Source organism: Nelumbo nucifera, chromosome 3, assembly GCF_055504915.1.
Source record: "Nelumbo nucifera cultivar China Antique chromosome 3, China Antique-T2T, whole genome shotgun sequence".
Lineage (NCBI taxonomy): Eukaryota > Viridiplantae > Streptophyta > Magnoliopsida > Proteales > Nelumbonaceae > Nelumbo > Nelumbo nucifera.
In genome coordinates this window covers 97,776,641-97,792,500 of record NC_142651.1, presented here as the reverse complement: position 1 = coordinate 97,792,500, position 15,860 = coordinate 97,776,641, and the positions used below count along the sequence as shown (strand labels likewise).

Genomic DNA, 15,860 nt, shown 5'->3' with positions numbered 1-15,860 from the left:
AAGGAGGGATTGAGATTGAGAATAAGTGCCCCCGGTATTGCTCACTAGCGATGGCTGTTGTCAGATTCATTGTATTAGACGTAAGGGCAGTGATGTCATTTTATCATTTACTATGTTTGTCAATATAAAAGGGTTGTGGGGACACTGCCACACGCATACCTAAAATTCTCTTCATTCTATTATCTGTTCATATCTCTCTTCTTCTCTTTGCAACTCTTTCTCTTCTACTGTCTTCTTGAAAGATAACATGGTACCAGAGCACTATCAGTCACAGATAAGACCTTTTCTCCTCTTAACAAGCTCTTACTACAAGAAATCTGCAAGGACAGAAGCAACCACTTCCAGATCTGATTATACCACTTGGTTTGTTATTCTTTATTCTTCCTTGGTTGTAGGAGAAGGTTTACCCCTGTATCAAGTGACCAGAACATGTAAGAGGCTGATCTGTTTCCATTTTCTGTTGGTAGTGATCAAATCAATGTCATGGTGACCCATAAGTCAGCTCCCATTCCTTAAGAAGTCCCTAGTAAGTGCTGTGATCACTTTGTCTATGTGGGGAAGTATTCTCTCTGCTAGATTAGATCAGTTCTTGACCATTGAAAGGAGATAGTTGGTTACAGCAGACTGGGTTGGTTGATGTTACAGCTTTAGAGATTCAGTATCCATGGTAGATGCCTTGCAATTGTTTGCTGCATAGATGATTTTGTGGACCAGTTGTGATCTGAGTGATACAGTACTGTTGCTAGAGTCTCAACTATTTACTTTTGCAGTCATGGGGCTGCTAGTGGTGTGTGAAGGAAGTCTACCATCTTGTGTTGCTGCAATTGTTGTCGGGAATTTCCAGCAGTGTGTTAGGGTGATTTTTTGTGTCTAAAATAATGTCTTCAGAAGCCACCTCAATTTCCTTAGGAAGTCAGTCCCTACCTGGCAGTAGTATGGACAATATGAGTTTTCCAATCTCTATTGTTCCTCTTGATGGTGTCAACTACTTGGAGTGGTGCAAGGCTGTGAAAATGTTTATTGGAGGAAGGGGAAAGTTGGGATATTTTCCAGGGATATCTCACTGGAAAAACTAAAGAACCTGCTGCTGATGGGACTGATCATGAAAAGCAGGAGCAAGAAAATTACACAATAAGGTCTTGGCTTGTCTCCACCATTCAACATGCTCTCAGGAAGAACTTTATGTGGGATGACACTGCCAAGGAAACTTGGGAGCATGCTAAGGCAACATACTCAGAACAGAGGCATTTTGCACAAAGTCTATCAACTCAAAGTTGAGTCCTCAAACAAGGAAACAAGACTTTTGCAGCCTATAGAAAGTTGGTGTCACAACAATGTGTATTTTCTTTCTTGGCAAGTCTGAGTTCAATCTATGAGCCTCTACACATTCAGATCTTGGGTGGAAAAGAACTACCGGGTCTTCAAGAAGTGCATGCTTTAGTTCAATTAGAAGAAAGTAGGAGGATGGTTATTGTTGAGCAAAAAAGAAGAAGAAGAAGAAGAAGAAGAAGAAGAAGAGAGAAGAGGCTGCAGACTTAAGGCCTCAAAAGAACTGCTTCATGCGAGTGTAGCGTTTGTATTTATACTATACTGGCCGTACAACACAAAAGGACTACAAAATTACAAAAATACCCCTGCGAGCACTAAACCTGCGTACAGTACATATAATACACCTGTCAACACTCCCCCTCAAGTTGGAGCATAGATATCAATCATGCCCAACTTGTCACAGAGACCTTGGTGTCTAGAATGATTTAGCCCTTTTGTAAAGATGTCTGCTAGTTGGTCTTCAGAGCTGATGTATGGAGAGCATACTTTGCCTGTGATGATTTTCTCTCTGATAAAGTGCTTGTCAACTCAATGTGCTTTGTTCTATCATGTAGTACCGAGTTGGCAGCAATACTTATAGCTGCCTTGTTGTCACAGAGAAGAGTCATGGGTTTGTCAACTGGAAAACCCAACTCTCCCAATAGATTCTTTATCCACATACCTTCGGCTACTCCGTGTGCCATTGCACGGTACTCAGCTTCAGCACTAGATCTAGCTACCACGGTTTGCTTCTTACTCCTCCAAGTAACAAGGTTCCCTCCAACAAAGGTGCAGAAACCACTAGTAGACCTTCTGTCACTTTGAGATCCAGCCCAATCCGCACCTGTGTAAATTTCAACTCTCAAATGTCCATGTTTCTGGAATAGTAAGCCAAACCCGGGAACTTCTTAAGATACCGTAGTATTCTCTCCGTTGCTTCAAGATGAGTGGACCTAGGTGCATGCATGAACTGGCTGAGGACACCAACAGCATATGCTATGTCTGGACAAGTCATAGAGAGGTACAATAATCTTCCTACAAGCCTCTGAAATTTCTTCACATCCTTAAGAGGTTCACCTTGGCTGTCACTTAATTTATAGTTGGGGTCAATGGGAGAGTCAGCTGGTTTAACCCCAATCTTTCCAGTGTCCTTAAGCAAATCTAGGACATATTTCCTTTGGGAGATGAAGATACCCTTTTTTGATCGGGCAATCTCAATTCCAAGGAAGTATTTGGCGGGTCCTAGATCTTTCACTTCGAACTGAGTGGCAAGAAAGCCCTTCAAACTTTGAATTTCATCCTCACAGTCACTAGTAACAATTATGTCATCCACATATACTATTAGGGCAGCCATTTTACCTTCTACCCTTTTTACAAACAGTGTGTAATCTGACTGACATTGCTTGTATCCCCTCTGCTGAACCGCAGTATGAAATCTGCTAAACCAAGCTCTTAGCGATTGCTTCAGCCCATATAAAGACTTCTTTAACTTGCACACTTTCTGTTCACTTCCTTGAGCCAAAAAACCGGGGGGTTGAACCATATAAACTTCCTCTTCAAGGTCACCATTCAAGAAGGCATCCTTGATGTCGAGCTGATATAGATCCCAATTCAGATTTGCAGCAAGAGAGAAAAGTACTCTAATTGAGTTCATTTTGGCAACAGAGGCAAAGGTTTCTGCATAATCAACTCCATATACTTGAGTAAAAACCCTTTGCCACTAAACGAGCTTTATACCTCTGCACAGTTCCATCAGTCCCATGCTTAACAGTGAACACCCATTTACATCCAACTGGAACCTTACCCTTGGGGAGATCAACAAGTTCCCACGTTCCATTCTTATGAAGAGCATCAATTTCTTCCTTCATGGCATTTGTCCATTCTGGTACTGAGAGAGCTTCTGCCACATTCTTGGGAATAAGGATACTATCAATGGAGGTAAGGAAGGCACGAAATGAAGGTGAGATGTTCTCATAGGAGACAAAGTTGGAAATGGGGTGTTTAGTGGTGCACAACCTAACACCTTTCCCGTGAGCAATAGGAAGGTCAAGATCATTAGCAACAGGGAGGTCAGGACTATCATGGGGAGTCAAGTTACCTGAGAAAGTATGATCTTCCCTCGAGGAGTTTGATGGCACTTGAGGTACAGCTTCTGAATTCTCCACAGCTCTTGAACTTGGTTGGCCTTTATGACGACAAGAAAAGACACGGAAAGGTGGAGGATCAGGAAGAGAAGGTGGAGAAGAAGGATTAGGAAGAGGAGGAAGAGAAGAGGGGGAAGGAGAAGGATTAGGAAGAGGAGGAAGCTGAACCAGTTTCTCCTCATGCCTACACTCCCCCTGAGGAGAAACAGGAAAGAATGACTCATCTTCAAAGAAGGTAACATTCATGGAGACATAGAATCTCCGAGAAACATGATCAAAGCAACGATACCCTTTCTGAGAGAATGAGTAGCCAAGAAATATGCACGAGATAGCACGAGAGTCCAATTTCCCCCGGGTGGGAGAAAGGTTTTGGACAAAGCACCGACAACCAAAAACACGAGGAGGGATAGAAAGAAGAGGGGCCTTAGGAAAGAGAAGCTGATGTGGGGCTTTGTACTCTAACCAACGAGAGGGCATTCGGTTAATGAGGTATGTAGAACAGATGACAGCCTCAAGCCAAAAACGTTTGGGAACATTCATGGGGAGTAGTAAACCCCGTGCCACTTCAAGGAGGTGTCGGTTCTTCCGTTCAGCCACACCATTTTGTTGTGGCGTACGGGCACAAGAGCTCCGATGAAGAGAGCCATGTGAAGCAAAGAACTCCGTGAGGTCACTATGAAAAAACTCTTTTGCATTGTCTAATTGAAATATTTGAATCTCGGTCTGAAATTGGGTGAAGACCATCCGTTGAAAATCTTGGATAATTTTTGGTACTTCCTCACGGGTTCGCATTGGATATACCCAAGTATATCTGGAATAATCATCAATGAAAGTAATGAAGTACTTGTAGCCACTCTCAGAAGGTAAAGTAATAGGGCCCCACACATCAGAATGCACAATGTGAAAAGGAAACTCAGATTTACTATTTCTTTGAGGAAATTGAGTTCTACAATGCTTGCTTAACTTACATGTTTGACAAGAAAAATTAACATGCATTGACTTACACGGTTCTGGGAAAACCAATTTCAAGGTCTCAAAAGACAAATGACCCAGACGATAGTGCCACAAGTACATTTTACTCTTTTTGAACTGACTCATACTCTGTAACATGAAGGCCAGCCGTATTCTCCAGCATGTAGAGTCCATCAACCATACGTCCCCTACCAATCGTCCTCCTCGAGGCCAGATCCCGAATCACACAATGGGTAGGGAAAAAAGTCACAGAACAGTTTAAGGAATTTGCAACACTACTGACTGAGAACAAAATCATAGGGAATTTTGGAACATGAAGAACATCAGAAAGAGTAAGGCCGAGGGGAAGAGAGAGAGTTCCTTGACCAGCTATGGAAGTGTATGATCCATCAGCTAGTCTCACTTTATCTCTTCCGGAAAGAGGGTGATAAGATTGAAAGTAAGAGGACATACCAGTCATGTGTTTTGACGCTCCAGAATCGATGATCCATGGAGAGTCAAGGTTGTGTGAAGAGGCATGGAAAGCTGTGGCAGGATTACCTGATATGGATGCAAAAGAGGTGGTGGGAAGAGCATCCATCTGGCGAATTGCTCTACCATAAAGCTCCAAATGGTCACAATAGTTGTGTTGGCTATATGGTGTTTGAGTCACAGTAGAAGTGGAGGACTGATTCTCCCGAGTAACCATATTGGCCATGTGGTGTTTCTTGATACCTTGTTGCCCGGGTCTTCTAGTTACATCCGAGCCTTGCTTCTTAGGTAAATCCTGAGCCCACTTTGGTTTCCCATGGAGATCCCAACAAGTATCTTTGGTGTGTCGGGGCTTCTGACAATTAGTGCACCACAATCTTTCCTTATTCATGATTCTAGGTTTAGAAGTACTCAAAACAAAGGCACACTGCCTTACAGAGCTGTTACAGTCCACAACTAGGCACTTGATGATTTTCGGTTTCACAGAGAACCAAACACAAACACTGCAGCTGCAGTACTATTTTGTATGACCTACCCTTTGTAGGAGTCCACAGAACAACATACGAACACTACACTTGCAATGTAACCAGGTCTAAATGACCTACAACTTTACAACTTTCATGCAGCCTCTCAGTAGGAACAGCAATACAGCAATACAAGTGGTGGTTCACCACACCTAATCGGCTGATATCCACTTTCCAGGGCAGCCGAATAGTCACTTAGGGTTTAGGGTTCAACAACAGTCCCTTAGAGAGCTGAATAGAGCAGCACACAGTCGAAGGAGGGAGAAAAAGAAAACTGAGCAGTCCCTACTCAGATTTTAGGACATTAACAGTCCATCGAAAGAGGGCAAGAAGAGAACCATAAACAGAGAAACTTCAGTTCAGTACCCAGATCACCCGAACTGTGAATAGGCAGTACACTCATGGACCCAATCTTCTCTGCAGGCCAGAACCCTTCTTTGTACATCTAGGATGTTTTTCCACAGTCTTCTTAGCCGAGCAACCCCAGAAAACATGTAGCAGAACCCTTTTCTGCACTAGGAAGTTGAACAATCAGCTCTCTTGTAGCAGAACCATACTCGGCAGAGGAGACTAACCGCAGCATTAGAGAATGCTTCCTCTTCCTTGTCTTCGAGCATCAGGACCATAGCTCCTACGCAACAGTGAAGAGAGACCTCAGCTGGTTGTTTTCCAGGTCTAGTCGGTCCTGCTCTGATACCATGTTGAGCAGAAAAGAAGAAGAAGAAGAAGAAGAAGAAGAAGAAGAGAGAAGAGGCTGCAGACTTAAGGCCTCAAAAGAACTACTTCGTGCGAGTGAAGCATTTGTATTTATACTATACTGGCCGTACAACACAAAAGGACTACAAAATTACAAAAATACCCCTGTGGGCACTAAACCTGCGTACAGTACATATAATACACCTGTCAACAGTTATGAATCCTTCTTTAGGGGAGTAGGTTGTACTATTATCCAAAACTTAAGGTAAGAAAGGTGATGGACAGAGGCAGCCAGATGATGATAAGGACAAGTTATGGTGCAGTCATTGCAAACGGTATAGACATACAAAGGAGAGTTGTTGGGACTTGGTTGGAACGCCCAAGAAGTCCCAGAGAAATGGAAGAAGTTCAATGGAGCTAATGTTGCCTCCACACCTGCCTAAGAAAGCTATCAACAGTTGAGCCAAAGTACCCCATCCCAAGGGCAGCCTACTACCAAACATTCTACATCATATGCTGCAAATTCAAGCAACCAAGCCCATGCGCACCATGTTTCCTCCACTCCAAGTCTCCTTGGATCCTTGATTAAGAAGCAGCCAATCACATAACTGGTAAATCTATCCTTTTCTCTTCATACTGTTTACTTTCTGGTGGAGATAAAGTTAAGCATGCTAATGGTTCCTTTTCCAATATTGCTGGCTAGGGAGTTGTCTCTCTGCCCATGGGCCTTTCTCTTCCTAATGTTTATAAGTTATGCATTATAGGTTGATCCATTTGACCTAGACAATTAAACAACTGACATGACACCAAGACAGAAAAGCAGTTCCATTTTCAGGTCAGTTTTAGAAATACTACTCCAAATCAATAAACAGTGTAGAAAAATAGTCCTAGTGGTGAAATGTGTTAAAACGACCAAATTGTCAAGTCAACAAATTGCAATAAAGCTATTGATGGGATGTCACTACTTATCATGAAACCTTTAATGTAGCCTCCCATTTCTTCTTTGGAGATCAATCTGATTAGGGGTTCAGCTATAATGATAAAGAGGAAGAGCAAAAGCGGATTGCCCTACCTAATCCACCTCTCAATGAAATATGCCTCCAGTGCACCATTTATCATGACAACAAACATTATGGTGGATATGCATCTCACTATCCACTTTCTCAACTTCGAGCCAAATCCCATTTTCTAGAGGTGGTCCATGAAATCCCACTGGACATGATCATAAGCTTTCTCCAAATCCAGCTGTCATACCACTCCTGACTCTCCCTACCTTATCTCGGAATTCACACAATCGTTATTAGGGACCCAGAGAGCCAAGATAATAGGCTGAAGGTATATTCTAGATGGAAGAGGAATAAGCCAACTCAGCCACAAGGACGGCCAAGCACAAGTAGTCAAGAATCAAGATTCAGTTAAATGTAACAGATCAAGAATTCAAGTGGCAAACAGTTATGGTAAGTTGTAATAAACTGTCACAGGACTATTACAAGTCGATGAACAATATAAAAGAAACTCTGTAATCTGAGAAGGAATATATGAGACTTAGGGCCTGTTCGTTTCCTCTTACCTCTTGTCTCTTAAGAGGAATTTTATAACTTTAAGAGGAAAATGGGTATTTGTTTCCTCTTATCTCTTATCTCTTAAAGTGGAAGTGTGGAACCTTACAACTTTTTGTTTTCTAATAATAATAATACCCCCAAAACACAAACAAAAGTTCTAATATATGGGATTAAAATGGACATTTGACAATTTTCAGAATTCAGAACAACATTCTCTGCATTCAGAGTTCAGAGGAAAGAAAAGTTCACCAATACCAATATACCTCTTAATGTAATCATTGCACTTTCAGATGTCAGACATCAGAGCAAATGAACAGGTCCTTACTGAATTCATTCCCTTTTCTCTCTCTCTCATCTATCTTTAGACTCGGGAGGTAGCTTCACCTTTGAAGGGAAGCTTGATGTTGGGCAGTAACCCAACATTTTGGTATCATAGCTCTGATGTTTTTGAAGAATAACAACAGAATGCCGAGTACCAGGTCTGAGACTGTCGACGAACAAGTAGAGCGCATGGAGATTCGGCTACATAAAGTAACTGGAAATTTGCAAGAGATCAAATCATCAAACAATCTCTAGCGGCAGTAATGGAAGAATTGGAGAGCAATTCCTCTGGAGGGAACCACAAAAGTGGGCAAGAAGGAACCAGCTGAGACTAAAAGGAAACAGACGTGGCATGGGAGCAACCACTGGGAACAGCCAAGCTCAACTTCCCAAATTATTCAGGTGAAGACCACATACCTTGGATTTTTACAGCTGAGAAATTCTTTGAATCTCACAAAATACCTAACCACCAAAGGGTCTCCATAGCCTTGTTCCATTGGAAGGAGAGGCAATACTGTGGTTCCAATGATTCCACAGACCACACCCTCAGGTATCTTAGGCTGACTTCCCTATGTAAATGATTTGGACCTGCCAGATTTGATGGTTATGACAATCCTATCAAAGCTGAAGCTAACTGGATCTGTAAAAGATTAACATATCAAGTTTGAGAAACTCTTAACGAGGGTACAAGGTTGGCCAGAAACGACACTTCTCAGCTGCTTCATCAGCATTTTGAAAGAAGAAATCAAGTGGAGGTCAAGGCCCTCTACCTAGGGTGAGCTAAAAAAAAACCGAACCGACCAAAAAAACTGACAGAAACTGAACAGAAAAATCGGTTAACCAAACCGGTCGGTTCGGTGTTTTAAAAAACCGAAGGTACCGATTCGGTTTTGGTTAACCAATATAGAAAACTGGCGGTTAACCGAATCGACCAGTATACATATATTTCTATATATTTTATAAATATTTATGTATATTATATATTTTTTATTTTTTATATATTATAAATTAATAAATATGCATTTTATATATACATAAATATATATTTATAATATATATTGTAAAAATTAAAAAACCAAAAAACCGACGAACCGAACCGACGGTTAACCAAACTGGTCAACTGGTTAACCGATTGGCTTCGGTTCCATTTCAGTTACCGGTTTTCCAAAAACCAGTATACCTTGTTGCTCGCCTCCTTCAGCATGGCATGAATTCAAGAAGAGAGGCTTAATTGCCTCAGGAAGATAAGTTGACCCTCTTTATGACCAGTGATTTAAAAGGTGCACCTAGGCGCACAGGTAAGGTGCATTTTAGGGTATGTGCCTCGCCAAAGTCCCAAGCAGAGTATTTTCAAAAGGTGTGCACCTGGTGCGCCTTGCGCTTCAGCCCAAGTGTGTGCCTTTTGAAAATATGTGCATTTTTTCTCTTTTTTCTGTGTTTAGCAGTTGGGTCAGGTCTCCACCACCAAACCCCTCGAGGCAAGACCAAACAAGTTCATATTATGGTCATAAATTCTTAATCCCTACAAAAAAGAAAGGTTTTATAACTGTCTTTTAAAAATCTATTTTATTAGGATGAATGAATGCGCAACATCAGCAAAAATGGGGTTCTCTCCGCCCCGTTGAGATCTTTAAGTGTTTGTTGGAATTCTACTTCATCAAAACTTCTTTCTAGAGTCTCTCTCCATCAGATGGTGTTAAATTCAATCCCTTCCAATTAGGGCTGTCAATGGACCGGATATTGGTCCAATCCAATCTAGTCCAATAGGAATCTATACAGATGGACCAGGCCCAATCCAATCCAATGAATACTTTGGACCCTCCTGGACTGGCCCAATTCAATGTCTGGACCGTCCAAACTGTTCAAATTGGTTTTAATTTAGATTGGGTCCAACCCAAACCTGGTCCATTGACACCCATACCCAGTCCAATATAAATCCATTACAAATGGACCAGATTCAACCCAATCCAATAAATACACTGGACCATTTAGTCTGGATTGGTCCAATTCAATATGTCTTATTGGTCTGTCCAATCTGTTCAAATTGATTTTGATTTGGATGGGGTCCAACCCAAACCCGATCCATTGACAACCCTACTTCCAATTTTGGCAACACAATATCATGTTTTGAAAAATAACTTTTTGTAATCGATTAATGCATCACTCACCTCAGAAATCCCTCGAAGCACTGGTTCAAGATCCTGATTTTTGAAATGGCACTTCACACTTCACAGCTTCACATGTTTGCCAATCTACGAGAGAATCCAGTGTTCTTGTCCCCCACCCTTAGCCACTGGACTCGAGACTTTTGCCTCCATGAAACTTCTTCCATACAGGCCAATCTACAGTATTCCTCTCTTATTGTGTTCCTATTTGTAAGAGGCCATGACTCTTGCTTTGAATCACAGAATTCCACCACTTAATCTCTTTCTTAGATACTTACAACTTATTTGAAAAGGCCCTACAGGGGTCCTCAGGACAGATTCCATAGGAGTTGCTAACCAGCCACCACTTCTCAAAATCTCAACCTAATACAAAAACCCAGGAACTTCAAAAGGCACCATTTCCAATCTAAAATGGCCCAGCTTATGCTGAACATCACCCAATTGTCACAAGATTGGTGTGTGATCAGAAGTTGGTCTGTCCAAATAAATACTATTCAATAGCCTTTTTCTCTTAATTGTTTGCATCCTTTTCTCTTTTTTTTTATACTTTAATATACATTTCTAGGCATTAAACGCATGGCTGCATTTGGTTGCCTAAAAACCCAAGAAAATGCAAGTACAACTTTTCTTACTTGTACATGACTTTGGTTGACAGAAAGTGAAGATTCTCTCTCCACAACCATGTTGTTCTTGATTCCATTCAAGTTATTTCATGTTCTTTGAGAAGTAATTATTATATGTTCATTGCAAAAAAATCTAAAACAAAGATAATTACCCAATGGAGAACCTTATCGAACCTGCGCTTTCATGCTTGTCATCCCATGATTTTACCATCATAACTAGCAATAGCCCCTTAAAAAATATTGAATTTTATAAGAAATCTGAAAGAAAAATATGAAACCATGGGCCTCACAATCTGTTGGCTTTCCTACTTCTTTCTTTCCAACTAAACATCTAAATAAAGTGAATGGAATTGAAACTGCATTGATTAAAAGCATTGTTAGACTTCAAAAGGCTAGAAAACCCAAGATACTCTCAACATCAATGCCCAAGGCACCTAAAGACAACTGGTTATCCTTTTCCCAAGCACAGTGAGTTGATTGTTCGCAAAGGGATAGAGGTGGACAAACCAAAATCAAAAGTCAATACCACATCCAAGACTTGCCCACATGATCACAGAAGATATTAATGATTACCAGTTGATAAACAGCATGGAAACTCAATATAGGAATTACATAAAATCAAGAGAAATAAAATCCTACCTTGAGATCTTATAAATTTGGAACTTGAAACAACAACAATACGCTACCAAGAATTGTGCATGGACATAATACGCTACCAAGAATTGACTGTTTCATATATAGAAGAGAAAGGAAGGAATGAGAAAGAATCATACCATGCCTGATGAGTCTCTTCCACCACAAAGCAAAAACATACCATCTGAACGGGCACTTGCTGTTGCATACCTAAAGAGTAGCAGGATAAAAAATGTCAATGGGTATGCTGGTAAGAATTGTTATTGTAGGGAGGTTGGGCTAAATGGGCCTTAGTCTCTTTATTTTTATTTTAAGTCATGTTCATGTTTATGTTTTAAGTAGTGGGCCTTAGTTATGAGCCTGTTTTCTGTTTTTTTATTATTACATTAGTACTGGACGCCCTATTAAGGGTTTTCATAGAATTATACTCAGATTACAAGTAAAAGAATAAAAGAAAGGGCTGAAGAGAGGGATCAAACACTTCCTCTTCTCTTCTCTCTTCTCTTCATTCTCTCATCTTCTTCCAAAGCTTCTGCTGAAACTTTTCTTTCTTCCTTTCTTTTCTGTTTTATGTTATTTTTCCTGAATTATTACAGGTGTGTTCTGCAACTTATCAGAGCAGGTTCCCACCTTCGACATCTTCCTCCTTTTTGGCCCATACAGTGTGTATGGAGAACTGGTCGGCTGATTAACTAGCAGCTTATATAGCCCAGCTGGGAGGGTTTTTTGGATAGGCTTTTGCAGATTTTCATCCCTAGTTGAGGCCTAAGGCAAGTTCTTGGAGATTTTTTACCAAAAACCCTGGATAATTGGAGAGACTTTGTTACAGGTTCTAGAGACAGTTTGAAGCTGGCGCTTGGGGATCAAAGAGAAGCTTTTTGATTTCCTTTAAGGCCGATTTTCTCTTCTTCTCCCATCCTCTTGGGTCCTGTGAAACCCTAGTTTTAGGGAGTTGAAGAGTAGTTTCTTGCTTTGGTTAGAAATTCTAGTTTAGTAAAGCCCTAATTTGATTTTCATTTGCATCCATTCACTCAATGAAGCAAACTAGAGGAGAAACCAAATACCCCACAGATTTTGGGTTTGCACATGAAGGGTCTATGGAGACTCTATTGTAAAGTTGGATGGAACTAATTATTTGGCCATCTTAGCTTATAAAAATACATGTGTAATAGAAGGAAATGGGGTTACATCACCAGGAGCAAGAAGAAACCTGCGAAGAATTATCCTATCTATGAGAGGTGGATATAGGAAAATTACACAATAGTGGGCTGGTTAGCAAACTCCATGCAGCCACATATTAGTTAGCACTACCTGTGGATGAAAACTGAAAAGGAAGTGTGGGATAGTGTCATGGAGACCTATTCCCAAAAGTTAAATGTTGTTCGGGCCTACAAATTGAAGAATGATGTAAATAACCTAAGATAAGGAGAGAAGCCCCTAGCCATCTACTTCTCCATGCTGAAATCTCTCTGGTAAGAGATTGAATTGATGGAAACTGTTGTTTGGGGGAGCGCAAAGGATGTTGAAACACATAGGATGTTGGTGGAGAGAAATCGGTTGTTTGAGTTCTTCATCGGACTCAACCCAGAATATGATATTGTGAGGAAGAATGTTTTGGAAAAGGATGAGGTGACTTTGTTTTAGGCTTATGCTATGGTGAGTAGTGAGTAGAGCAAATGACAGGTTCAATCTGTAGATCCGCAACTTGATCACTATGCTTAATGCTGAGATGAAGTTAAAGGTCAACATTGGGAAGAAAAATATTATTTGTGAGTACTGCAAAAAGACTAAACATACTAAAGACACTTGTTGGAAATAGTGGAAAAAGAATTGAGAGTGGAAAAGGTGAAAATGCAGCTGCTAAGGTTGAGAAGTCAGTGGGAGAGCAACTTGAAGCTGCTAAGGTTGAGTATGAGAAGTCTGGTTGAATAATCAGTCATTTGGAGTCTACTGCTACAGCACCTACTCCTTCAGAGACTGTTCCTTCCTCTACTTATGCACACTCAGGTATTCATGCCATTGCAAATCATGCTACTATTTCAGGTAATCATAAAATCCCCTGGATAATTGACTCCGGTGCCTCTAACCACATGACCAACGTTTCACACTTATTTACCTCTTACCAAATCCTTTCTGGCCAAGACAAACTATCCCTTGTTGATGGCTCTCTTGCTCCTACTACAGGGAAGGAAGACATCAAAACCTCACATGCCTGAACCCTACCATGTGTTTTTCATGTACCTAAACTTAATCCCTGAATTGTAGTGTGACAATTTTTCCTTTCATATTGTGTTTTTAGGCACATGCTAGTTCAAAAAAAAAAAAAGAACAATAAAGTGTAAAAATTTAAAAAGGTGCATGCCTGGGCTAAGGCGCAAGGTGCATCAAGCACACGCTTAGTGCTCCTAGGCATGTGCCTTTTGAAAGTGTTGCACCTAGGACCTAGGCGAGGCGCACATACCCTAAAATGTGCTTCAAGCACACCTTTTAAATCACTGATTAAAGTGATTCCACACCCTAGTGATATGTAATTTCTCTTCCAACCTGCTAATTTCTTTGTGAATCTTCCAAAATTGGGTGCTAGAAACTCTCTAACCTAGGATTTCCCCTAGAGGCAAACCCAAAGAGACCATAGGTCAGTCACTTACCCCACAACCTAGATATGTTGCCATAGGTAGCACCTCTTCTTCTTTCTTGTTTATTCCCGCTACATAGCTCTTATTCCAATTAACTTTCAAATAAGAGGCCCTCTCGAAGTATGTCACTAAAAGTTTCAAATTCTCCATCTCCTCTAGCTCCCCTTCACAAAAAAGAATGATATCATCTACAAATTGTAAGTGTGTGACTACCAATTGATGCCTCCCAATTCTCCAACCTTTGATTAAATTTCTTGAGTCAGCCCTAGTTATCAACACACTCTATACATCCATTATCAGAGTGAAAAGGAAAGGGGACAAAGGGTCTCCTTGTTTGAGGCCTCTCTTAGCATGAAAGAAATCTCTAGCTACACCGTTAATCAGTATGGAGTAGTGGCAAGTAATTATACAACCTTAAATCCATTTACACCACCTCTCTCCAAAACCTTTGTTCCTCAAAACATCCAACATGAAATTCCAATCTACCAAGTCGTATGCCTTTTCTAAATCAAATTTAGAAATCAAGCCATTTTCTCCTCTTCTTTTCCTGTAATCCACACACTCATTGGCAATTAGGATTTGGTCGATGATTTGTCTCCCTACTACAAAAGCCCCTTGATTTGGCGAAACTAAAGATGGGAGTAATTTATTATCCTCAAAGCAAGAAATTTAGAGATTATCATACTCCTGATCAAGCTGATGGGTCCAAAATCATTAGGATGTTGTGCAACCACCTTCTTAGGATCAAAGCTATAAAAGTTGCATTTGCACCCGAATTAATTTTTCCTCTTTCAAAGAATTCCGAGAATACCTCCACCAAGTCCTCCCCTATTATGTCCCAACAGTCTTGATAAAAGGCCATTGTAAAGCCATCTAGACATGGGGCTTTTGGTCTATCCTCAAGGTTGCATTCTTTGGAAAACAAAGGTTGTAATTCGCTATCCTAGGATAAGTTTAACTTGTTTGCAAAATAAACACTATAAAAATAAATTTTCAATATCATTCTTTTCTTGCATAGTTGTAGTAGTTATTAACTTATTTATGAAATTTCAACAATATATTAAATTTAGAACATAACTTTTTTTTCATTGACTAGTAATTATACAACCTTAAATTTCAACACTAGTCATCACTTTATGACGTTGATAACACTGTTCATGGAGAGATCAGGAATTTTCCTTTTATGCATCTAGCATTGTTAGCTCTTGGTCATCAATGTCCACTTGTTCAGTTGCTTTGGATTAAACCAGCAGTTGCTGCCTATGCATGTATCTATATTTCAAAGGGTAACTCTTTACGCAGGCCTAAGAGTTTACCCAGAAAATAAATAGTAATATCAGCACAGAAACAGGTTCAAGCACTTATGTAAGCAGTTAGGGAAGAAAAACTCTTCACTTTCATTTTTTGTTTTTTTTTTTTTTTTGTGGACAAAAACTGTCCAAAGACACTCACATTCTAGCAGAAGGTCTATCTCCTTCAGGATTGAGCCTCTGCCATCTGTATGGTTTCTGTGCAGTATCCAGAGCCCAAGCATCTGACAAAACTCTCTTGCCTGCAAAAACAAAGAAAAATAAACCCCTAGAGAGATTAACACATAAAAGGAAGTGAACTTAAAAAACATATTTTGGATGATAATAGACAAAAAGATTGATCCTTTCATTGAATGATTTTATTAGGGACCCTAAAAACGAACAGCTGATAGACTGGAAGATTGATTAGATGGATTTGATTATGGTTATCTTACCTCCAATAGAAAAGTAGTTCTTTTTCCATGTTTCCATTTTCTTCGAGAATCTCTCGGCAAC

At 40.3% G+C, this 15,860-nt stretch overlaps 1 protein-coding gene across 1 annotated transcript in view; it reads right to left on the bottom strand.

The window, feature by feature from the left end:
- Window positions 1-15,860, bottom strand: part of LOC104588409 (serine/threonine-protein phosphatase BSL1) — a 40,912-nt gene that overhangs the window by 15,438 nt on the left and 9,614 nt on the right. The window contains exons 6-7 of the mRNA XM_010246322.3: window positions 15,508-15,607; window positions 11,560-11,629 (exon numbers count right to left, since the gene is read on the bottom strand). Coding sequence (XP_010244624.1) covers window positions 11,560-11,629; window positions 15,508-15,607 — 170 coding nt within the window. The remainder of the gene's footprint in view (window positions 1-11,559; window positions 11,630-15,507; window positions 15,608-15,860) is intronic.